The sequence below is a fragment of the Muscardinus avellanarius genome, assembly GCF_963383645.1.
Source record: "Muscardinus avellanarius genome assembly, chromosome: 15".
Taxonomy (NCBI): domain Eukaryota; kingdom Metazoa; phylum Chordata; class Mammalia; order Rodentia; family Gliridae; genus Muscardinus; species Muscardinus avellanarius.
In genome coordinates, this window is record NC_137801.1 from 2267711 (window position 1) to 2293714 (window position 26004).

General features: G+C 42.2%; 1 protein-coding gene across 1 annotated transcript in view; it reads left to right on the forward strand.

The window, feature by feature from the left end:
• The window catches only part of DCDC2C (doublecortin domain containing 2C), a gene marked incomplete at both ends in the record, with an annotated part of 79236 nt that overhangs the window by 39810 nt on the left and 13422 nt on the right, over nt 1–26004 (forward strand). Inside the window, one exon of the mRNA XM_080711030.1 lies at nt 5344–5385. Within this exon, the coding sequence (XP_080567156.1) occupies nt 5344–5385 (42 nt within the window). The remainder of the gene's footprint in view (nt 1–5343; nt 5386–26004) is intronic.

Genomic DNA, 26004 nt, shown 5'->3' on the forward strand with positions numbered 1-26004 from the left:
CCTTGTGTGGGGACCCGCTGCGCCACTGTCTGCAGGTGGCAGCACGGGCTTAGGCTCCGCCAGCCCGAGCGTCTGCGCTCTTCTTCCTGCCCAAGAAACATCACACAGGCCACTTCTAGGTCCTCTGTGACCGCCTGGCGGATATACATAACCTTTGTGTGTTGGAAGAACAAAATTAATTTTTTAAAGATACAGTTGTATAGCCCAGAAATGGACATTTGGGGTTTGTGTTCTGCATCTGTCTCTAGATGTTTATTCTCCTTCTCCCCTTTCTTCTCCTCCTTCTCCTCCTCCTTCTCCTCCTCCTTCTCCTCCTCCTCCTCCCCCTCCTCCCCCTTCCCTCCTCCTCCTTCTCTTCTTCCTGTCTTCTCCTCCTCCTCCTTTTAAATACTTTTATGGGTGCACTGTAACTATAGACCACACCGAGGTATAGAGTAATAAGAATGTCCATGCACACGCTGGGAACATCGCCCTCTGGATCCCTCCCTCCCTCCCCTTCCCTTCGCATGTCTTTGAGGCTGGCACTGGTAACTTCTTATATCTCTACAGGATTATTTAGGCTGCTACCTTTTCTCTGTCTCTGCTCCTCCCCCCCCCCTCGAAGCCTCTCTGTCACTCCACGCGTCTCTGCTCCTCTATCTGAGGGCTCTTTTTTTTTTTTTTTTTCCCAGTTCCTCTCTAGCTTCTGCATATGAGTGAAACTTAACTATCTGCTTTCTGAGACTGGCTGTTCTCACTAAAGTGTAGTATTCTCAATTCCCACCCATTTTCTTTCAAGTAGCATACTTTGTTTTTTTTATGGCTGAGTAAAATCCCACTGTGTGTGTATCTACCACAGTTTCATGATCAGTTCATCTGCTGATGGGCACCTAGGCTGGCTCCATAATTTGGCTGTTGTGAATCTTCTTCTGATTATACTCCTATAGGTGCCGTGTAATGACACCTCATAGTGAGATTCAGAGTGGTGCAGACAGCACACACCACTCAGATTCTTAGTGATGCCAACACACGCGCTCAGTACTCGGTAGTTTCTCAGTGATACAATCACACACGCACATAGCACTAGGTAGTTTCTTGGTGATGCAAACACAGGCATGGTGGCTCACATTTGTAATTTCAGCGCTTGGGAGGCTGAGGCATGAGGATCTTGGAAGTTCCAAGCCAGCCTCAGCTACCTAGTGAGGCTCTCAGCAACTTAGTGAGACCCTGTTTCCAAATAGGTCTGGGAGTATTGCCCAGAGGTAGAAAAACCCCTGGATTCCACCCCCAGTACCACCACCAAAAAACAAACAAACAAACAAACAAACAAACCTAAACCAAACAAAAAACACAGGCGCGCAGTACTTAGTATTCTCTTTTGGACGTCTGAGTCTGGCAGACATCTGGGTCTGTTCTGATACTGACCCCTGCAGAGCCGTAGTTGAGCTCGGTGGTGGTTCCTGCTTCTTTCCTGCCCTTAAATGATGGCCAGTAGCTTCCCGGCAGCTCCCTTGTCTAGGATCTCACTTAGTATAATCTCTAACTCCATCCATTTTCTTGCAAATGATTAATTTTGTTCTTTATGGCTGAGTAAAATTCTACTGTATGCATTTAACACGTTTTCTTTATCCATTCATCTGCCAATGGGCACCTAGGTTGGTTCGATTGTTTGTTTATTGAGAATTGCGCCACTATGAACATGGGTATGCATGTATTACTATAGCATTATGACTTTAATTCCTTAGGAACGATCCCAAGGCTTGGTGGGGCCGGGTCATCTAGTGGTTCGACTCCTCGTCTTTTGAGGAGCCTCCATCCTGATCTCCACAGTGGTTGTAGTGATTGACAGTCTCACCAACAATATAGAAGGCTTCTTATTTCCTCAAATCCTTGTCAGCTTTGTTAGTGACTGTATTCCTGGTGATCGCCATTCTAACTGGAGTGAGGTGGGTGCCTTCAACTGTGTGTGAATCTGGGTGGACTGGAGTTTCTGGTTCTGCCTGTGTGACTGGTTTGAATCCATCAGTTGTAAAGTGTGTATGTGCGGGCAGCGGTGTTGCTTTGATTCACGTTTCCCTGATTTTTGTCATTTAAGGATTTGGAGTTGTCCCTGGCTGGAGGAGCTAGTGCCGCGTAGGTGTTAGGATTTGGTCTTCCTCACACTCACCCTGGGAGTTGTGGAAAAAACTGCACTTATTTTTGTCATTGTGTATATATGGCAACTGCAAAGAAATGGTTAAAATCAAAACAGAAAAGTAGCATTATGCTTTTGTATGATGCTGAGGCGTCCCCAGAATACTTGAATATGTTAATTATGCAGCCCTGACAACGCCGACGCTATTCGGCACTTTAATACTAATTTTCATCTTCAAAATGGGAATGCTATTAACATTAATTAGCTAATTGAAAAGCTCTTCTGTAAGATAGTGAAGGTGAGATGTGCACTTTGTCCTTTTCCCTGTTTCAGATGGTGTTTACCGCAGCCACTTCTGATTACACTGGGTGCCTTTCGGTGCTGTGTGAATCGGGGCGGACTGGGGTTTCTGGTTCTGCCCGAGTGATAGGTTTGGCTCCATCAGTTGCAAAGTGTTGGACGGGAAGCAGCAGTTTTCCTTATCTATGCTTCCGGCTAAGTTTGTAAAATGTGTAAAGATTTTGGGAAGACATGATACCTTTCCAAAGGACCACAGAAGCTACCAATGGCCATGCTTACAAGTGTACCCACAGCCAGTGTGATTATCCAGGGCTCTCCAAGGTGGAGATCATCCCCAGCGTGGCCTGTCTCTGCAGGGGAGCTGTGGAGGAGCCTGAAGCCAGGGGATGGCCGGTCCTACACGATCCTGAGGGGTTCCTTGACTCTGAGTTATCACCCTTTCAATTGTTTTTAGTTTTTTAAAATACCTTTAGATCATATAAAAATCTTGTGGTTAATCTTGTGTAGTCTCTGAAGAAAAGGAGGGAGAGAGAATTTGACGTTAACTTGAGGGCGTCATTTTTTCTCCCTTCAGGGGCACGCTGGCACTTTCCTGCCTGGGTGTGCGCTCCTGGTGCACCCTCCAGGCACGGCCTCAGCCTTTCACCCACCTCTGGGGCCCCCCCCCCCCAGCCTTCCTCTTAGGCTCTCTGGATCCTCTCCAGAGCTAGTATCTCTTCACCTAATGATGTTCCTTTTTTACCATTTCCCCTTTTTATCACAATACAATTTATTTCTCTTTATGTTCCCATAGTAATTTATCAGGGTGCTGTTTCAACACATCTTTCTGAACAGTACATTGTCAGACTTTTTTTTTTTTTTTTTTAGTGGCACTGGGGATAGAACCCAGGGGCCTTCTACCTCCAGGCTACACTCCTAGACCTATTTTATATTTTTATTTGGAAACAGGGTCTCTTAAGCCAGCTGAGGCTGGCTTCAAACCTGTGAGATCCTCCTGTCTCAGCCTCCCAAGCACGAGGATTGCAAGCGTGCATTACCATGCCCAGCATCAGACTTTATTTCTTAATCCTTTCTCTGGCAGTGCTTTGTTTAATATTCCTGTTAGAGTTGTCTGTGTACCTGTGTCCTGGCCGCTGGAGATGTAAGGGTTTGGAAGCAAGAGTTTGTACTTAATTGCTTTCACTGCCATCCTCAGCAGCCTCCACATCTCCTGGTACACAGGACACATGATCCTGAACTTGGTGGAGAACCTGGAAGACATTAGGTCACCCTGTCCAGCTACAGAGGCAGCCTCGGGGATTTGGAGGTCTCTGGTCCAGAAGACGGGGGTTGGCAAAGCCAGGGGGAGAGTGATCCCCAAGACAAAGGACTGAGAAGGAAGTGGATAGTCATTTGAGTCTCCAGGGGAGGCATCGTACACAAGAAGCATTATTGCCAAAGTCATGTTTCTCTAGATGATAATCAAACTTTTCTCTTTGGAAAATACCACATATACATTGGTTAAGTCTCTTGGTTAAAAGTTAATCAAGGGGGCTTGCCTAGAATGTGTGGAGACCTGGGCTCCATCCTTAACACCATCGCCGATGATGATAATGGTAATAATGGTAATAATAATCAGCATCATCCAAAATAAGAGAAAAATGTGAAATGCAAGTTTTCTTAACTTACAAAGAGTTCATGAATCATTAATTCAAAGAAAGCCCAATTTAAAAAAGAGGGAGCCAATGACTCAGACAGGAAATTCATTGAAAAGAATACAAATGGCCAAATTCCAATATATCTCAATCAGTCATAATATCTTAATTAAGGAAAGATAGATAATAGACAATGAGGTTTCCTCCCTTAAAATCAGTTTGACACGTGCCCATTATTTCTCAGTAGTCTTAATTCAGATTAAGGATGTGCTCTGCACTGTCTTGGTTGCAGATGGTTGATACGTATGACGTGTAAGCACAGGTGGAAGCCAGTGGTTTGTCCCTCTTACTGTTGACATGACTTCGTGTGGCTTCTAGAACGGGATTTTTGCTCTTTCTGTTAAAGTTAATTGTGTACCAAGCTGGGTGTGGTGGCACACACTTGTAATTTCAGTACTTGGGAGGCTGAGACAGGAGGGTTGTAGGTTCAAAGCCAGCCTTGGCGACATAGCAAGGCTCTCAGAAACCTAGTGAGACTCTGTTTCCAAATAAAGAAATAAAATTGAGCTGGGCGCATATCTTGGAGGTAGAATCTTTCTAGGTTCAATCCCTAGTAGCAAAAAAATTAAATGCGTACAAATATTTTGTCAATTATTTCAGTAGCCAGGAAATATCACAGATATATTAATAACAAAGGATTGAAACAAATGCAAATCCATCTCTAAGGGTTGGTGATTAATTTGCACTTGCTCCATAGAGGAGTAAACAGGAGGGTCGCGGAAACGAGACCCGACCATGCTGAAGGACAGGATAGAGCAGATATTTATTAAGTGAACACTAGTCCATGTGCGACAGAGAATATGAGATGCTGTTTTTTTGTACAGAAATCATTAACAAGCTGTCCCAGTAAATGGGGGGCAGAGGATTGTAGGTTCAAAGCCAGCCTTCGCAGCTTAGAGAAGCCCTCAGCAGCTTAGCGAGACCATGTTTCAAAATAAATAAAACAACATAGGGATGGGGATGTAGAGAGAGAGAAAGGATGCCCTTGGGTTCAATCACCAATAACACACACACACACACACACACACACACACACACACACACACTCGTTCACCAATGGAAAAGGCGTAGTGCTTAGAAAAAGGGGCTCTCAGGCTTGAAGGGCGCTCCCACTGGTGTTTATGAGAACAAAGGTGGCTTGATGGAGGACGTGAGAGTGTGGAGACCGGGAGGCAAGGGTTTATTTACAATGTCTTCTTGCAGATACTTGATCATCGTATCTTTTTTTAATAATAGGAAAAAGAAGACGAAAGGCTTTATGAAGATATTGAAAGAAAGGTTTGTACTCACAAACGGTAGCTCTGTCCTTCCCAGTCGGAAGACAGGATAATTCATGGACGCACAAATCCTCAGGTGCTCTTTAGGAATACAGCCTGTCACATGCCACAGCCCTGTTCCCAGGGTTAGAAACAAACACAGAGGAAGAGAGGCCTCACTGAGGTATCTCGGGCGGGCAGACAATGCGCCGGGGCAGAGCCACACGGGAGCACAAGTGGCTGGACAGTGTCCAGGGGCCCTTCCGGGCCCTCTGCGGCCACAGCAGCTGCACCTGCAGTTCCCCGCACCAGGAGAGGACGCGCCCTGCCCAGTGGTGGGAGGTTCCACTCCCTGGCCCCAGGCTCCAGCTGGGCACTGTCCCCAGCTGGCCGGGCAGGTGTTCCGCCGTCAAACCTGTCCTAAGTAGGATCGAGTCCTCCTTATTGGTTAAGTGAATAAATGCTGCTGCTGATTTTTGTCTGGGGAAGTAAACTTTTACTGACAAGTTCATTTACTTAGTCCATTTCATGTCCCTAGTCCCCAGTCCACGTGGGCTCCGCATTGCTCCTTAAAGAACCCGGGCCATGCATGAAACAGGTGGGAAGGTTGCCAAATGGAAACCAGAGTGGGGGTTCTGAGGTCCTCTTCTCTGAAGACCGAGCATGCCACCATCAGTGACAGTCACGTGGCTTTGCTTTGGGAACGTACTTGACAGTCTCAGAGCCTCCATCGCCTCCTGTTTAAAGTTTATCACTAAATTCACCTTCAGGGTTAGGAAGGAAATGTGAAGATGTGCTCGGCACTGCTGCTTGTATTTTTGTGAGTTGACCTGTACAGGGATCTGGGCAGTGTTTCAGGGAGGTGTACCGTGGATCTTCCCGGGGCTCTAATCCGCAGAGCCACGGAGGAGCGCCGGATTTTAGTTTTAGTACTACCATTGACTTGGGAGATGTTCTTGTTAGGTAATTTAACCTCTCCACACTTGATTACTTCAACCATTAGTTATTTTACATGTTTACAGCTTCCTCACCTCCCCAAAGCCAGCGAGACAATGGATTTGAAAGTCTGTGGAAGTATAACATATCTGTATATAAAACAGTATTTGTATGATTTATACTTAAGCCATCCTCTTTTTATTTTTACGGCACTGGAGATGGAACCCAGGGGCATTCTACCTCTGAGTTACACCCTCAGCCCCATTTCTTAATTCTTTATTTTGAAACAGGGTCTCACTGAGTTGCAAGGGGCCTCACTAAGTATCTGAGGCTGTCCGCGAACTGAGATCCTCCGGTTTCAGCCTCCCTAATGCTGGGATTACAAGTGTGCACCACCACGCTGGGCTCTTAAGCTATCTTAAAATAGCGAAATTGCACATTCCCATCTTGAAATTGGGCATTTGGCTGTTAATTCCCTTGTCAAAACCAATGCAATCAGTTTCCTGATCCGTCCTCTGGAACCAACTGTCTGCACTTGGCTGGAAAAACAACTTGTGCTCAAGGGAGTGAGGTTAAAGACTACCTGGTCTTAACATCACATAATTCTTTGGAAGAATAGACACTTGTTTGGCACATGTATTACCTGTTCTTTTAATCAGAAAATGTTGCCAGACTCTGTGTAATCAAATGCTCTCACCTCTCTGAGACTTTTTTTTTTTATCTGATTAACAGATGATTTCCAACTTGTGGAGTTAGTATAAAAATTAGGCATATTCCTGCAATGCCTTACCTGGCAGGCCAGGGGTAAATTATTGTTATTCTTGAGTCTAATCCTGATTCCAACAGAGATTTACAGTTCTTAAGAGTGAGAATTAGATTTCACTTGTATTCACATTTTTCTCTGTATCAGGCACACACACAGCAATATGGAATTTTCTTCCGTGTCTCACATCATTATTTATTTATTTTGCAGCACCAGGGATTGAACACAGGGGCATTCTACCTCTTAGCTACACTCTCAGCCCTATTTTTTTTTTTTTTTTTTTGTGGTACTGGGGATAGAACCCAGGGGCATTCTACCTCTGAACTACATCCCCAGCCCTATTTTTTATTCTTTTATTTTTTAATTTTAATTTTTCTTTATTTTTTATCTTTATTTTTTATTCTTTTATTCTGAAACCATCTCACTGACTTGCAAAGGGCCTCACTAAGTAGCTGAGGCTGTCCGTCCGTGAACCTCAACCCTCCGGTCTCAGCCTCCCAAATGCTGGGATTACAAACTGCGCCACCACACCCGACCCACATCATTACTTTAAAATTGAAAATGCTTTGTCAAATTATGAATAATTTATGTTTATTATAAAATTATTTGCATAAACAGGGAGGAAAAATGAGAAAGAGCACTGGATTTCTCTAAGGATTTATTTTCAATTTTGTGTATGCATTTATATCCCATTATTTTTACAGTATTGGAGATTGAACACAGAGGCATTTTACCTCTGAGCTATACCCCCAAACAGGGTCTCACTAAGTTGAGGAGGGCCTCACTATGTTGCTGAGGCTGGTCGTGAACCTGGATCCTCCTGTCTCAGCCTCCCAAGTGCTAGGATTACAAGCGTGCGCCACCAAGCCTGGCTTAATATTACATTTTTATTTATTTTATATTTGGTGTATTGAGAGGATGCTAAAATATACTTTAATAAATGCTACAAATCCATATTAAGAATATTTTCAACACTTGAAATTGTAGCCAGAGTAATTAGGCAAAAGAAGGAAATTAAAAGAATATATATATATATATATATATAATCACGTATATACATACACATATGTATATAGATATCTGTTTGCAGACGACATGAGTCTATACTTAAGGTGATCCAAAAGAAATCTACAAGAAGACTTTTAGAGTTAAGAAAAAAATTTAGCAAAGTAGCAGGATACAAAATCAACGTTAAGAAACCAATAGCTTTCCAGCTGAGTGTGGTGGTACACACCCGTAATTCCAGTACTTGGGGAACTGAAACAGAAAGATCACAGGTTTGAAGCCAGACTCAGCAACTTAGTGAGACCCTGTTTTCAAAAAAAAAAAATTAGGGCCAGGGGTCTAGCTCAGAGACAGAATGTTCCTGGGTTACATCCCCAGCAAAATGCACACACACACACACACACACACACACACACACCCCAAACACAAAACCAGTAGCTTTTCTGTACACCAATAACAAACCCACTGATAAAGAAGTCTAGAGAACAATTCTCAGTGCACTTTTGAATGCGGAGTCCACTTGCTTGGAACTGATGCAGGCACTTTTCTCAGTAGCGCTATCATTCACGTTGAAAACAGCAGCAAAATGACAAAACAGCAGATGCACGCCATGGTTGCGTGGGGCTCCCCAGGATGGAGGTTTTACAAGGGTTGCTTTTGTGGGTGTGGTCTGCTCCGTCTGATCTCAAAGCAGGATTAAGAAAGAACCGTTTCATTTGTTCATACTGAAGAAATATTAACTTTCTTTTAGAACCACGAAAGTTCATTTTAAGTCAAGGAAAGATGGAAGACAAAACAGCTCCCCCCACATGGAGGGGAAAGGGGTCCCCAAAAGAGGGCAACCTGAACTATTAAATTTGATTCTCATGGGGTATATTTTGAGATTATAGTGGCAAGAGGTTTAGGGAGAGGAATACTAAGTGCGTGAATAATAGTAGACGGAACAATTGACCCAGTAACAGATTTGAAAATACAAATTAAAATCTTAAATCATGAATTTAGGTGGCAAATAACTCTACTTCCATTCCATATATAATAACTCTTTAGAACCCAACATTAGCGAGAACACCGATGACAGTGGGATGGTGGTGTTTTGTTCTTACGTGGTAGGATGTGAAATGAGTTTATGGATCATTTTTGATGTACAAGCATTGAGTCAGGTTGTCATAGTGACAAGTTTCAGGCCTAAAGAGATGCAAAGTAACTGTGAAATTTTAAAGTCTTCAAAATCATGTAAAATTTTGATTAATAATAAGTGTGCTATGAAATGAAAGCACCTGAGACTTTTTTTTTTTAGCACTTACATTCATTGGTTTACAGAGTGATCATCACCTTTTTGAGGTGTGTTTTGAAAGTTTTATGGCTGTGCTGTGAATGGTTAGATCAAGGCACAGTCCCTTCAATCTATACTGGAAGCAACAGCAACACTTGCTCAGAAGCACATGTTAAATGTTTCAGTGTGGTGGGAAGATAGCAGGTTGTTTCTGCCTTTGATGTATTTGTATTTTAGTGCATTGAAAAAACAAGTAAAAAATTACTGAGAGACACACGCACAGAACTCATATCTGGTACTAGATTTATTCCTCGGGTTACTGGTAAACTTTAAAAAATGTATACCGCCGGGTGTCCCTTGTGATGATGGAATCTCGATGTCCATAAATGAAATGTTTAGAATATAAGCACATATTGGAAATCCACTCTCTGGTCTGATTTGGCAATGAAATGTCCAGAATCACTTTGCAGTCATTTACCCTAAGCTACGATGAAGGGAAGACATCCTCTTGCTGGTAAGGGTCAGAGCTTCTCCACAAGGAAGTGTCACAATGTTTGGGCAAGTTTATAAACATAATCTTCTTGTCCAAGAAAGCTGTGTTAATAGTGCTGGGCTAGCCGGGCGTGGTGGCGTGTGCTTGTAATCCCCGCGCTTGGGAGGCTGAGACAGGAGGAGCACACAGGTTCAAAGCCATCCTCAGCAACTTAGTGAGACCCTGTTTCCAAATAAAGTATAAAAAAAGGTCTGGGAGTATAGCCCAGAGGTAGAAAGCCTCTGGGTTCCACCCCTAGTACCACCAAAAAAAAAATATATATCTATATCTATATACATACATACATACATACATACATACATACATACATACAGTGCTGGGCCGCTGAATTGAGTTCAACACGGTGCCCAGGTGAGAAGAGGTGTTGGAATGTCATCAAGGGATGCCTGTTTCTCCCAGAATGGTAGCCTGTTCCTGCCCAGAGGTCCTGACTTCTTGGCGCTAGGGAGAGGGAGCCCCAATCTCTCCTGAAGAAGCAGCTTACAGTATACTGCCCGTTCTCATTTACTTGTCCTCTAGGAGACGTTTCTGGCTGGATCTCTTGCTCTTTGTCCAGTGCTGTGTGTCTTTTGTGAGTCACCTCTCCCAGGGCTCCACACTGAAGTCCTTCCTTAAGGCTCCCTTTCCAGCACTTGTACTAGCCGTTTTAATCAGCCCATCTTCAAATGCTCTGCCCTTTCCATAGTGTCCCAAGTCATGTTGCATGTTGCTCTTGTCTTTTCAAATCTCTGTTTAATAGTTTTTCCTCTTGGGGTCAGAGCATTATATATCCAAAGGAGTTTTTCTCAGGTCTCTCTCTGCCAAGGAACACAACTTGCTGTAATATGTCCTAAGTAAACCTGAGTGTGTAGGATTAGGGCTTGGGATAAGAAAGAGAGATAGCTGGGCGTGGTGGCACACGCTTGTAATCCCAGCATTTGGGAGGCTGGGACGGGAGGATCGTGGTTCACGGACAGCCTCAGCTACTTAGTGAGGCCCTTTGCAATTCAGTGAGACCCTGTTTCAAAACAAAGAATAAAAAAATAGGGCTGGGGTGGAGCTCGGAGGTAGAATGCCCCCGGGTTCCAACTCCAGTACTGAAAAAAAAAAAAAAAAAGAAAGAAAGATAGATTTGGTCCTTTTGAAGCTTTTATTTGTCAATCTACCAAAAGTGATCTACAGAGTCAGTGCAGTCCCTATAAAAATACCAATGTCATTCCTCACAGACCTAGAAAAATTAGTCCTAAATTTCATAGGGAGAAAAAATAGACCCAAAACCCAAAACAATTCTCAGCAATAAGATCCATGCACGAGGCATCACAATTCCTTACTTCAAATTATACGATTGAGCTGTAGTCATAAAAACAGGTAATGGCACAAAAACAGACACATAGATCAATGGAGTACAACAGAAGATAGAGAAACAAACCCACATACTTTATAGTCAACTTATTCCAAAAAGGTGCCAAACACACACGGAGAAAAGGCTACCTTTTCAACAAATGGTGCTGAGAAAACTGGTTATTTGTAGAAACTAGACTTTGAAATCACTAGAGGGGAGCATAGGTCCAACACTCCAACATATAGGCATAGGTAGAAACTTTCTCAGTAAGACCTCCCCAAAGCTCAGGAAACTAAAACAAAAATTAATAAATGGGACAGAATTAAACTAAAAGGTTTCTGCTCATCAAAGGAAACCATCAAGAGTCTAGAGGGAGCCTACAGAATGGGAGAAGATCTTTGCCAGTTATTCCTCTTCTAAAGGACTAATATCTTAGAATATACAAAGTATTTAAAAGACCTAACACTAAAAAAAGTAACCAATCAAGAAATGGGACTAAACAGACATTTCACGAAAAAAGAAATACAAATGGCTAATAAATACGTGAAATATGTTCAGTGTCATTAGCCATCAGGGAGATGCAAATCAAAACTACACTGAGAGTCTGTCTAACTTCTATCAGAATGGCAATCATCAAGAAGTCAAAACATAATAAACAAATGCTGGCAAGGAGGTGGGGATATCGGAATTTTTCTACACTGTTGGTGGGGATTGCAAATTAGTTCAGCTGCTATGGAGGTCAGTGTGCAGATTCCTCAGAAAACTGGGAGTGGACCTCCCATATGACCCAGCTTCATCCTCCTGGATATCTTTCCAAAGGGGTTGCATTACATCATATTTAATTAGTCACAATAGCACTTAGCATTATCGATGACTAATGCTTAGCGTTTGGGACTCCAGTGTTGATCAATATTGACCCTGTCTCTTGGGGAAGCAATAAAACACTTAGCTGTGGCGACAGAGTAGGATCAAGATAATAGAGAGGAAAAAATTGCAAAGAGTGGACAGGCAATGAATTTTAAGAATCAACTAGAGAATCAATGTCATTTTCATTCTGTCACAGAAATCCTGAGTCAGAGACAATGCTAGATCAAAAAACCCACCTTGCTTTATTGGCATTTCTGGCAATGTTAATTAAATGGAAACTCTCTGCTGATTGATAAAAGCGTAAACCAAGTGGCCTTTACTGTTATGGATTTGTGTATGCGTTTTGTTTCAGTAAAATGCTTAAGTGGTGTTTCATTAGTAGCTGTGGGCAGAGAAAATGTCTCATGTTCTGGGCTTAGCATTTATTAAGGATGTTAAACCATTTAAATATTATTTTTGCCTATTGATATAAACCACTACTTTGATCATTTAAACACAGCTGCATTTTTTTCTCACTTGGTTTATAGCTCGTAGCCTATAACTACTCACTTTCTCGTCTTGGCTCTCTGGGCCTCTGGGCATGTGCACAGGGAGAGGAAGTGGTCCTCTCTTTCAGACCTCCCTCAGCCTCCTAAGCTTTCAGTTCCCAGTGAGTCTAAGCAGAATATGATTTCAGGTGGCGTTATGATAACAAATTAAAAAGCAGAACAGAATATGACTCTTATTTTGAGAAAATAAGCACATTTGCTACATTAACCAGTGACAGAAAGACTACTACCCCATAACAAAACTGCTTACCTGTTGTTTCATTTTTAATATAGTCATTAAGACTCCACCCAAAGTCCATTGGCTACAATGTCCCCTTCCCTCCAGTAGACCATCTTCCTCTCAAGCTGTGGCCTCTGGTTTGCGTGCAGGGAGGGCAGCGTGCCTAGGGAATCCTGCCCCTGGGCTCTGTCTCTTACATGTGTTTCTCAATTTTATGTTGACCTTGATATCGTGAAATAGACGGTGAGATGAAGCCTGATATTCTACCAGGCGCCCTGTTCACCAAGGGCCTTTATTTGGACATCCATTTTTCATTCACTCGTCGACTACAAAATTACCTATTACAGAAAATTGATTTTTAGCAGACCCAAAGATTCTTACTTCAAGGCATTTGCTGGGATACAGAACAGCCATGGGATTTTACCCTGAGAAAGCTCTTAAGTAAAAGCATCAGCGTAGGTACCTCCTGGGGAGGGATACGTAGATTAAGGAAGTTTATGGAGCTCTCCCCACCTTGGACATACATAAGGAGCAGGCATAGGACACAGAGAAAATCAGAAGTCATCCTCAGTTGGGCTGAGCATCCTTCTGGGATAAGTCTGCCCTTGACACATAGGGTATCATTGCTGGGTTCCGTGGACAAGAGCTGATCTCGCCCATTTCTGGTGGCCTTAGGGTGACAGGCTTCTTAAATATATGACCACACAATGCACAAGCCACTGCAGTCATAAAGGAAAAGGCTATTATTTATAATGACTTGGCTTCCCATATGGGTTACAGAATGCCATGGATAGCCTTTAACATGTAGGAATTAGTTTTTTTGTTTTTTGTTTGTGGTACTGGGGATTGAATCCAGGGGCATTCTATCTCTGAGCTGCACTCCCAGCCCTATTTTATTTTTTAATTGGAAACAGTCTCACTAAGTTGCTGAGGGCCTCATTAAGTTGCTGAGGTTGGCTTCGAGCCTGTAATCCTCTTGTCTCGGCTCCCATGTGCTGGGATCACAGCTGTGTGCCACCATGCCTGGCTGTGAATTAGGTTTGATCATGAGAATATACGTGACCAGTTTACAGTATTTCTGCGAGGCACCTAAAAACCTGGTGTTTAGGTTTGTGTAAGTTGGACATGGTCGTAAATAGCATTTTTGGGCAGGAAAAGTAACATTTCATACTTTCATTTCTGGGAAGGCTTAATGAGAAATCTTTATTGGCTGCCTATAACACACTCTGGGAAGGTGCTTTTTGGTGAATTTATGACTTAGCTGCCCTAAATTGACAGCTATATTTTGGAGGACAAAAGTATCTTCTCCCAAGAGTAGTTTGTGGAGGCTGGAAAATCAGAAGCTAGAGAGGAAGGGGCCCGAAGGTCCTGGGCAGTTTGACCTGACAGACAGGCCTGCTCCGGAGCCTTTTAGCTTCTCCACATCTTCCCTGAGCCTGGCAGCTTCCCCGCCAGGGAGTGTGGACAGGAGGTCAGCGAGCTTGCTGTTCCACGGCCGGAGCCTCTGACCACAGGTAAGGACCAGGCTCTTGGTTCTCATCTCTTCCCTGCCAGGGTTGTCTGCTTTGGTGTTTGATGGACAGGGATCCGTGGTAGCACAAGAAAGAGTTATATATATATTTCACATTCTCAGCTTTTAAATAGACTGATTAGAAAAAGAGGCTTTTAAAGGAGTTGTAATATAGATGAAAATGATCCCTCGATTTATACTCGCAAATTCATTTCACGATTGGTAAATATTGTCGGCACAGATTGCGTCTGAACTTCCCCCACCGTGGCTGTGTTTTGGGAAGCGTTGCTTCCAAATGCCCTATACTTTCGGTGTCACTGAAGCCTGGGCACTCTTTTCTCAGTGTGAAGGTGTCTGTGGGCCACACACCCAGACGCCACACACTCTGTGTCACTCACTGTGGGCCACGTGCCTGCCCCACACTTATGCACCTGGAGCTGATGGACCAGCTGTGCTCTGCTGGTCTGCCTTCTATTTTTGAGATTCTTTTTTTTCCTGTTTTTTTTTTTGGCTAACTTCTACATATAAGAGAAAACATGTGACCCTTAACCTTCTGAGACTGGTATATTTCACTTAACAATATATTCTCTAGTTCCAACCATTTTCCTACAAGTGATGTAATTTTGTTCTTTATGGCTGAGTGAAACTCCATTGTGTGTGTGTGTGTGTGTGTGTGTGTGTGTGTGTATTTTATTGGTTCATTGCAGTCATACATCCTAATGGATAAAATACTTGTGGAGACAGACATGCACACATCACCCAACTAGCCCTTCCCCGATCCTCACCCCATTCCCTCCCCATCCCTCCTTTCCATGCTTGGCTTAGTGATTGACTTTGATGTGTTTAAGTACATCCTGTGCTTAGAGAGTTTCCCTCCCCTCCCATCCCCTCAGTTAGGTGGCCTTATTTGCTCCTACATAGGATCTCTTTCTACACGACCTTTATCATTCATCTGTTGATGGCTGCCTAGTCTGGTTCAATAACCTGACTATTGCGAATTGCATTACTATAAACTTGGGTATGCATCTATCACCATACTGTGTTGGCTTTAATTCTTTTGAATAAATACCGAGGGCCGGTGTGGGTGGATCAGATGGCGTTTTTATTCCTAGTCTTTGAGGAACTTTCATACTGATCTCCATAGTGGTTATACTAATTTATAATCCTATAGATGGTGTATAAATGTCCTCCCCCCACATCCTGGCCAACATCTATTCCTATTTGTATTCTTGATGGAAGGAGATAAAACTGTAGTGTGGTTTCTTCTTTTTTCTGTTTTTGTGGTACTGGGGATGGAACCCAGGGGCATGATCCCTCTGAGCTACATTCCCAGCCCTATTTTTTATTTTATTTTGAAACAGGATCTCACTAGGTCAATGAGAGTCTCACTATATGCCAAGGCTGTCCTTGAATCCTCCTGTCTCAGCCTCCCAAGTACTGGTTTACAGGCATTTGCCAGCAACCTGGCCTTAGTGCATTTTTGATTGCATTTATTTTATTGCTTAGCATGTTAAACATTTTGTCATGCATTTATTTTTCATCTGTATTTCATCTTTACAGCAATATCTTGACTATTGTGAATTGTAGTACTAGAAACTTGGGTATGCATGTACCCAAGTTTAATTAATTTACCCATTCATTGGTTGGGTTATTTATTGCTCAGTGGAAAGTTTTTTTGAGTTCTTTATGTATTCTTTTCTCTTGAAAGGGTAGCTGGCAAAGATTTTCTCCCATTCTGTGTACTCTCTTCTCATGCTCTTAATTATTTCCTTTGCTATGTGGAATTTTTAACCGAATGCCATTCCATTTAATTAATTCTTGGTTCTATTTTCTGTAGGGGTCTTCTTGAGGAAGTTGTTTGTTGTTATAAGCTGGAGTGTTGAGCTTTTTTTTTTTTTTTTTTTTTTTTGGTACTGACTGGGGTTCCTGGAAGCCCTTCTACCTCCGGGCTACACTCCCAGACCTATTTTTACATTTTTTAAATTGGAAACAGGGTCTCCTAAGCCAGCGTGCACGGCTAGCTTCGAACCTGCGCGATCCTCCTGTCTCTGCCTCCCAAGCGCGGGGATTACAAGCGTGCGCCACCACGCCCAGCCCAGCTTTTGTTTTCTTCTAGCAGTTGTAATGTTTCTGGGTCAATTTCTTGGTATTGGTCAACTTTGAGTTGATTTATTAAAAGTGTGTCTTTTCTTCACCATGTGTTTCTGGAGCCTTTGTCAAGGGCTGTATCTGTGTGGGTTTTGTCTCTGTCTTCTCTTCAGTTGGTCCACATGTTTGTTTTGCCATTGCCATGCTGTTTTTGTGACTATGTCACAAAAACATGAGCTCTGTGGTATAATTTGAAACCTGGTATTGTGATGCGGCCAGCATTGTTGTTATTGCTCAGAATTTTATCAACTATTCTAATTCTTTTATTCTTCCATATGAAGTTTAAGACTGTTTTTTTTCTATTTTCATGAAGAATTTCATTGGTATTTTGATGGGCATTGCATTGAATCTCTATATTACTTTTGGTAATATGTCCATTGTAACAATATTAAATTTTCTATCCATGAACCTGGGGGTATTCCTATTTTTTAGTGTATTACCCAATTTCTTTCTTCAGTGTTCTATAATTTTTATTGTAGAGGTTTTAACCTCCTCAATTAGATTTATTCCTAGGTATTTAATCTTTTGAGGCTATTCTTGTGAGTATAATTGTTATCCTGCTTTCTTTTTAAGTGGAATCATTATAGGAAATCTATTGATTTTTGCGTGTTGGTTTTGTTTCTTGCTACTTTGCTGAATTTATTGGCTTTAGAAGTTTTCTAGTGAAGTGGTGAACTTTTTTATTTTTTGAGGAGTCTTTTCAGCTTAGGATCATATAATCTACAAACAGTGATAATTTGTCTTCTTCCTTTCCTATTTGCATTATTTTTACTTTCCTCTTTTGTCTTAATCGCTCTGGCTAAAATTTCAAATGTAATATTGAATAGGAGTGTTGAGGTGAACATCCATGCCTCGTTTCTAATTTAGAAAAAATGCTTCCAGTTTTCCCCAATTCAGTATAATACGGGCTTTGGGGCACCAGTGTTGGGATCATAAATATTTATTATTGCTACATTTTTCTTATTGGATCATTTCACTTTTTCAGTAGAAAGTGACCTTCTTTTACATCTTATGATTAGTTTTGGCTTGAAACCCTTTTCGTTGGTGTGGAGCAGCTCTTCCTGCTTGTTTTGGGACTCCATTGTAATTCAATACCATTTCACAACATTTTATGCCTGACCTGTGGCTATGTTTGTCTGTGACATGAGTCTCTTGTAGACAACATATAATTGGGTCTTGTTTATTAACCTAACTTGCCTATGTCTTTTTTATTGATATTTGAGACTATTTATATTTAATATTTTTACAAAATGATGCTTATTCTTTTTATATTTTTGTTCATGTCTAATTTTTTTTTTTGGTGGTACTGGGGGTGGAACCCAGGGGCTTTCTACCTCCGGGCTATACTCCCAGACCTATTTTATATTTTATTTGGAAACGGTCTCATTAAGTTGCTGAGAGCCTCACTAAGTAGCTGAGGCTGGCTTCGAACCTGTGCGATCCTCCTGTCTCAGCCTCCCAAGTGCGGGGATTACAAGCGTGCCCACCACGCCCCTCTTGTTCATGTCTAATTTTTGATTCACGTATAATAGTCATTTGCTTAACTACTTGTCCAGTGAGGTTTATCCTTTCTTGAGTTCTAGAGTTTATTTTGAAAAGAGCTAGCAAGAACATTTATATACATATCGGGTAAATCCTTAAGAGTGGGACTGCTGGGTCTTGTGGCATGCATATATTCCACTTTGTAATAAGTGGCAAACTTTTCCTAAGCATCTCTGCCCTTTTGCAATCCCCCCAGAAGTGAATGAGGCTTCCAGTTGCTTTGCCAGGAGTTTGTATGGTCAGTTAAATGCTTTAGTAGTTTTGCAGTGGCATCTCATTTTGATTTTACCTTGTGTCTTTAATGACTAATACTGTGGAGAATTTTGAACCGCTCATTTGCCACCCACACATCATCTTTAGTACATGTGGAAATCTGCTTCCATTTATTTATTTATTTATTTTATTTATTTATTTATTTTGTGGTACTGGGGTTCCTGGAAGCCCTTCTACCTCCAGGCTACACTCCCAGACCTATTTTATATTTTTGACACAGGGTCTCTTACGCCAGCGCAGCTGGCTTTGAACCTGCGCGATCCTCCTGTCTCCGCCTCCCAAGCGCGGGGATTACAAGCGTGCGCCACCACGCCCGGCTTGCTTCCATATATAATACTGCACTATCGACTTAATCTTTACTATGTTTTGAGGCTTCTGTATGAATTCTAGAGACATATTCTATATCAAATGCATGTTTCAAAATTATTTTCGGCCAGTGTGTGGCTTATCTTTTCATTCCTTTCATACTGTATTTTGAAGAGCAGGAGTTTTAAATTTGGAAATCTAATCCATCAATTTTTTCTTTTATAAGCCATGCTTTTCATATCATATTCAGGAGATTTGTGCCTAATGCAAAGTCTCAAAAATTTCTTCTATGTTTTATTCTAGAAACTCTGGAAGTTTTATATTTTACATTTATGTCTAGGACTAATTTTCATAGGTGGTACAGTGTAGGAGTGAGCTTTTTCATATAGACGTTTAACTGTTCCTGTACCATTTGTTGAAAAGACTACCCTTTCTGCCTAAGAACGGGTTGCGTGATTTTTCTAAACAATTAATCCTATTTCCATTGGCTTGTTTCTGGACTCTCTGTTCTGTTCTACTCATCTTCGGGTCTTTTCTCTCATCAACAAGCTTTCTTGATTAAAGTGGTTTTGAAATTAGATTATGTGAGACCTCCTAATTCCTTTTCATTGTTATTTTAGGCTATTCTACATCTTTTGCCTCCCAAATAAATATCAGACTCACCTTCCCAACTTCTAGAGACATCCTCCTGGGATGACTAGAATTTGATTGATATATTGATAAATTTTGGGGAGAATATATATATGTTAATAATGTTGCATATGATAAACCATGAGTATGGTCTACTGAAATCCATTATTTTTTAAAAAAAATCAGTGTTTTGTAGTGTGTATCATGCTGATTATATACATTTTTTGTTCAGATTTATGCATCAATATTTTATTTTAGAAGATATTGAACATGGCATTTAATATTTAAAATTTCCTATTGCTGATATGGAAAAAACAATAGATTTTTAATTGAGATTTTCATAGTTTTTTTGATGAGGTTCTCAAGGTTCATCCATGTTGTAGCATGTATAAGTACTTCCTTTTTAATGGCTGGATAGTATTCCATTATCAGTTAATTTTCACATGCATATTGGAATTCACCAGTAAAGACATTTTTGTGGTAGGATTTTTAAAATTACTAATTCAATATCTTGCTTCAGTTTTTATGTTTTCTATTTCTTCTTGAGTTAGTTTCAGTAATTTGTATCTTTCTAGGATTTTCTTTATATAGCTTATCAAATTTTTTGGTAAAGAAATGTTACATATTTATAATTCACTTTATTTCTGTAAGATCTGTAGTGATATAACATGAACATTTTAATTTTATTAATTTAAGAATGCTTTTTTATTGGCTGGTCTAGCTAACAGTTTGTGATTTTGCTGCTATTTTTATTTAGGTCTTATTGATTTTTCTATTCCGTATTTCATCTTTCCCATTTTATTAATTTTTCTTCTTGTTTTGTGTAAAGTTTTTTCTTTTATCTTTATAGTTTCTTAAGATTGAGGTTTAGGCCGGGCGTGGTGGCGCATGCTTGTAATCCCAGCATTTGGGAGGCTGAGACCGGAGGATCGCAGTTCGCGGACAGCCTCAGCTACTTAGGGAGGCCCTCTGCAACTCAGTGAGACCCTGTTTCAAAATAAAGAATAAAAGAAATAGGGCAGGGGGTGTAGCTCAGAGGTCAAATGCCCCTGGGTTCCACCCTCAGACCCGCAAAAAAAAAAAAAAAAGATTGAGGTTTAGTTCCTAGTATAAGATCTTTTTTCTTTTAATATGGAATTTACAGCTATAAATTTTCCTCCAACCACTGCTCTAAGTGTATCTCATAAATTTTGTTGTGTGTTAGATTTTTTTTTTTTTGGTGGTACTGGGGTTCCTGGAAGCCCTTCTACCTCTGGGCTACACTCCCAGACCTATTTTATACTTTTATATTTTTGGAGACAGGGTCTCTTAAGGCAGCGGGGCTGGCTTCAAACCAGCGCGATCCTCCTGTCTCCGCCCCCCAGGCGCGGGGATTACAAGCGTGCACCACCACGCCTGGCGTTGTGTGTTAGATTTCATTCATCTCCAATCATGTTCTAATTTCTCTGTGGTTTCTTCCCTGACCTATATTTTATTCAGAAGTATTTTCAAATATCTGAATTTTCCAGGTTTCTTTCTGTTACTGTTTTCTAGTTCATTCCATTATGTTCAGAGAAATTTTTTTCTATGATTTCATTCCTTTTAAATTTATTGAGACTTGTTTTGTAACCTAATATTTGGTCTATTCTGTATAATGCTCTATGTGCATTTGAGAAGAATATATGTTCTGCATTTTTTTTAGGTGAAGGTTCTATTGATAACTTTTACATCTATGTGGTTCATCTAGTCTTCTATTTCTCTGTTGAGCTAGCAAGTTGTTATATCCATTACTTAAATGGGGGATATTGAAATCTCCAACTGTTACTGTTAAATTTTCTATTTCTTGTCTCAGTTCTGTCAGTTTTTGTTTCATGTATTTAGGGACTCTGTTGCTAGGTTTCTTTATTTATGAAAGTTATTTTAATTCTATCCTCCTTGATAGATTTGATTTACATTTTTAAGACGTCATTCCACTGACTTCTGGTTTTCATCATTTCAAGTGAGGTCTCTGCTGTAATTATCTTTGTTTCTCTGCACATCACATGCCCTTTCACTCTCTGGCTTCCTACAACTTTGCTGTTTGATTTTCAGAAGTTCAAATATTTGGGTATCTAGGCATTTCAAACTTTTCTCTTTTTCTTCCTCATTCTCATTTTCTTTTTGTTTCTGTTTATCTTTCTTGGTGTTCTTGTAGTTTTTTGGATTTGTGGTTCCATATATTTTATCATTTCTCAACATTTTTAGCCACCGTCTGTTCACATGTTTTCTGTCTCCCATTCTTCCTGTTTTCCATCTGAAACTTAAACTGCACATATGTCAGACCCCTTGAGATCGTTCCACCACTTCTGGATGCCCTAACCCCCATTTTCTCTTTGCCTTTCCAGTTGGGTGAATTCCACTGATCTACCTTCAGGTTCGCTATTTTCTTTTCCCCGTAGCTCTGGTTATTTTATTGATAAGCTTATCTAATTCTTCTTCACCACTTAAAACATTTCTAGCATTTCCATTTAAAATTTTCTAATTATTTATTATCTCTGATGACATTCCTCATTTGTTAATGTGTAATGTTCACCTCTTCCATGGAGTAGGATTTGGCAAACCTTTCCATAAAGATATGGGCAGTGAATGTTATTCTATGGGCCGTATGGGCTGTTTCTACTTGACAATCTGCTATTGTAGGGAGCAAGTGGCCATCAACAATGAGTAAACAGATGGGTGTGGCACGTGCCCATAAGTCTAACAGAGTTGCTCAGAGTTCCCTATTGGAGGGTTTCAGTATGTAGGGTATGCCTGTATCTGGCCCCATTGGTTGCTTATAATTTGGTGGTGGGTTGTGTTTCTTGCTTTTTCCATGTGTTTGAGAAACTTTGGTTAAAGGTTTACCATATATATGATAGCTGGAGACATTTTTCTGTAAAGGTCTAGAAGATAAAAATTTTAGACTTTGGAGGACCACATTGATTTTCTTGCAGTTCCTCAATCCTGTTGTGCTACATAAGCCAACACAGACAATAAATGAGTTACGTTCAAAATTGGGCTGGATTTGACGCCCTGTGCTGTAGAGACTGGGGGGACTAGGAGTGCGTCCTCCTCTGCGAGGCCTTTAATGGGGGCTTGGGCATCCTGGGAAGGAGATTCATGCAGTACATTTTGGCTGTGGTTACCCTCCATTTATTACCTCGTGCCAAGTGGGGGCTGGTTTCCTGGGAGAGATGTTCTTCACATTCCTGTCCCAGCTTCAGCCCGAGGCACTATCTTGCCTGCCCCACTCCTATTTCTTGCCTGTGCCCCCAAGGAAGAGAATTCTATTCTATTCCTTTCTGGTCCACAGTGGCTCTTCACCAGTGCCCTGGGAGGCGTGGTGGTAGGCTTTGTTGTTCCTGTCTTAGCAGCTTAGAGCTTTGTCCGCAGAGAGATGTCTAGAAGGAGCCAGAGGGGTCCCCTCTGTATGGCATCATGGACACACTTACTCTGACCTTCCCTGGCCCCAGCCTCTCCTGTGAGCACTCCATGGGGGTATGGGTGCAGTCTCCCCTTAGTCTGCACCCCCCAGGCTATATGCTTTCTTGCTCGCCTGTGCTTACTAAAGCACTTAGCAGAACTCTTCTCGGTCCTCCTTGTCTTCCTCCCTCTGGACATGACCCTGGGAAGCTGGGCTTCAGTCCTCCATCTTTGGAGGGGCCTGTCTTTGGGCTACTTGGATACTCTGTGACCTCAAGTCTTTGATAGGTCCAAGATTATATTTTGTAGATTATCTGGATTTTCAGTTGTTAGGGTGAGAATAATTTTCTTTCCAGCGTTTTCCCCCTCTGTATTAAAGCAGGATGATTTTGCCATAGGGCGTTTTTGGAGGGCAGGTTATTGGCTGAAAATGTGGAGCCATTCTTTGCAGTCAGTGTGAGCTGGGCGCCTAGGTCCTGGTCTCCATCTGGGTGTTGAACTGCCTGGGTGTAAGTCCAGCTGACTAGGGCTGGCCACTGAGTCCAGACTGCTGGAGTTTCCTGGACAGCAGCACCCATGGGCTTCACATGTCTTGGCTGGGATGCTGAGGCCAGGCTGGAATGGGGCTGGCCCTTGCTGTAGCCAGACCTCCCAGGCCCGGCTCCACGTTTGCCAAGGTATCTCCAAGTGCCTCACTATCTTCAGTGCACTAACACTCATTACAAACCTTCCATCTCAGGAGCCAGTGTAGCTGAGGATTCCGATCTGGTGGCCTCTTGTTTATGGTCCAGAGAAAGAAGTATTAGCTGCTAACACTGCTGGTTTCTATTTCAGGGAGACAGTTCACGAGTGTCTTTTAAGAAAAAGTTTCCCTTAAGACACAACACAAAGAAAAAAGGTATGTTATGTAGATGTTGAAGCAATAGAAATGTATATGTTCTGTAGTAACTCAGACAAGAAGGGGAATACTTGTAAATCTTACTATTAACAGCTAGTATATGACAGGTAAAATTTATCTCTTGAAACATAGTTAAAATATGCAGAGATGCTCTGTAGAGAAAATATCTTACTCCCCACCTTAAGTCTCCTCCATGTCCCCATAAAACCCCAAATAGCATCACAGTGTAAATTCTTTTCCTAAATGTCTCTATAACTGGTTACTGATAATCACACTTTCTTGCATTTGCAGTTTAAAAAGAGTTTACAAAGAGTTTTCATGTATATGACTTTCTGGTATCACAGTAGCCACGGACTAGGAAGAAGATACGTTAACAGTATTAAATGACATCGTATTTGGGGAAATGCTTTGCAGAGTGTAAAAGTCCTTTGAAGGCATTCATGGTTTTTCAGGATGTAAGTTGGATATTTTGCAGCTGAGGAAGCTGAGGCATAGACAGGGTAGGTGTCCTGTTCAGGGCCATGCGGCCGTTGCCTGTAACTGGGAACTGCCATGCGGCCAGAGCTTGGTTCCAGGTCGTCTTCTGATGTTTGAAGGTCGTGCGTGTGGGTAGGGACTGGAGACCCAGCAGCTCATGCCGTACCTGCGTGCCATGGTCTAAGACCTTCATCAACAACTTATGTGCTCGTGTAATTTAGTCCCCTCAAATAAAGCACCTGAAGCCCCCTCCATTTTTTAAGTGTGGTGATTAAGGTCCTCTGAGATAGCAGCGTCCTATGAGATTACCTTGAGGTCAGAACTGCCGTTGGAGTGTCACCTCTCTGGTCAGCTTCCCCTTCCCTAAGCCCTTCCCCTTCTTTCCTAGTAGTTTTTTTAGGTGGACCCTTGAGGTGAGGACCTGGACATCATTTCTCTTGAGGAGACATAGGAGGCCTGTTCAGCGAAGGGAGGGTGAAGGGGCTTTGAAGCTCTGGGGAGTATGGCGGGGCATTTCCCAGTCCTGCGGGCCACCATCACCCAGCACAGTCTGCTGGGTGACTTATCTTAGAATTTGCACCTGATCAGAACTAGAGTGAGTGAGCCCAGAGGGGGTCTTGAAGGAGAAGAGGGGCCCCAGGGAGCTTCGGGAGGCCCCCTGTGGATGTGGGAGCACCTGGGTCTCCTGGGTGGGGCACTCAGAGGCAAGGAGGCCACAGGAGTGAGAGGCAGGAGGGGCAGGGGCTCCATGTGTGGGCCAGAAGCAGCACTGGGGCCAGAGGGACCGGGACCCAGTGGCTTTCGGTGTGAGACTCTTGGGGGAGGGTAGTTATCTTTCGTGGTGTTGCTCTCCTGTGGCCTGGGAGAAAACAGGTTAAGGGCGCAGACTTAGAAGGGGCATTACGCTATGCAGAATGCCATTTTCAGTTTGAATTTCAAAATTTCCTTGTAATTGTTGATATCCTACCCATGAGTCTTTCAACACCGCTTCTCCTGAATGGTGGGGAAATCTAGTTCCCGCTGAAGGCTGGGAAGTTTTCCTTTGGGTTTCTTCTCTTCCTGCTAGAATAAGAAAACAATTATCATTCCATGTGATAAATGCCAACAAGATCCTCAGAGAAGCTTTTTCTGTTTTCAAGAAGAGAGCTTTATACAGTGGATCCTTCAGATATTAAAATACCAAGGTGGTTCTTGCATCCCATTGGAGAAGTGCATTTGGGCCCCAGATCGCCACCTAGTGACCAGAAAAGAGCCCATGGGGCATCACAAGTAAGTCTGATGGAAGCATCCTTCAGTTCCAGAGCTTGCCAACCAGCTTCCTCTCCTTTCTTTCTGTTACTTGATGATTTTAATCGAGGATGCTCTGCAGGTACCCGCCTCAGAGAGAAGCACACACAGGCAGAATCGAACCCACCTGCCCCGTTCTGCCCTTCCCAGGCATCCTCTTGGGTATTCTCAAAATCCCATGGGACTCCCCATACTTTTATTGAGCCTTATGTTTATGTAAAATTTTATATATTGAACCATCTTCTGTGACCAGAATTTAAAAATAGGTTTAGATGGTAAAGCACCTCTGTTGGACATTTCCTTTTGATTTTGATTTTTACTATAATGACCTTACCAGATGATTATCCTCCTTTTACAGAGGAGAAAAGAGGGGCCACCTGCTTTGTCCTTGCTGATAGAGGTGACAGCTGAAACATCTGGAGTTCAGGCACATCAGCCTCTCCTCTGCCTGGCTCTCTACTGTCAGTGCAGCCTGCGCGGGGCGCTGGCAGAGCGGCCAGCTGGTCACCCTCTTGCTGGGCTGGCCTGAGCTTTCTTGGTGCTGTTGGCGTTGACTGAGCAGCATGATGAGGTGCTGAGCTGTACTTTCTGAGTCCGTATGCTCGTTTCCAAGTGCTCTGTTCCCCTGGGGTTCTACCAATACCTCTCAGTTCAATTACAGCCT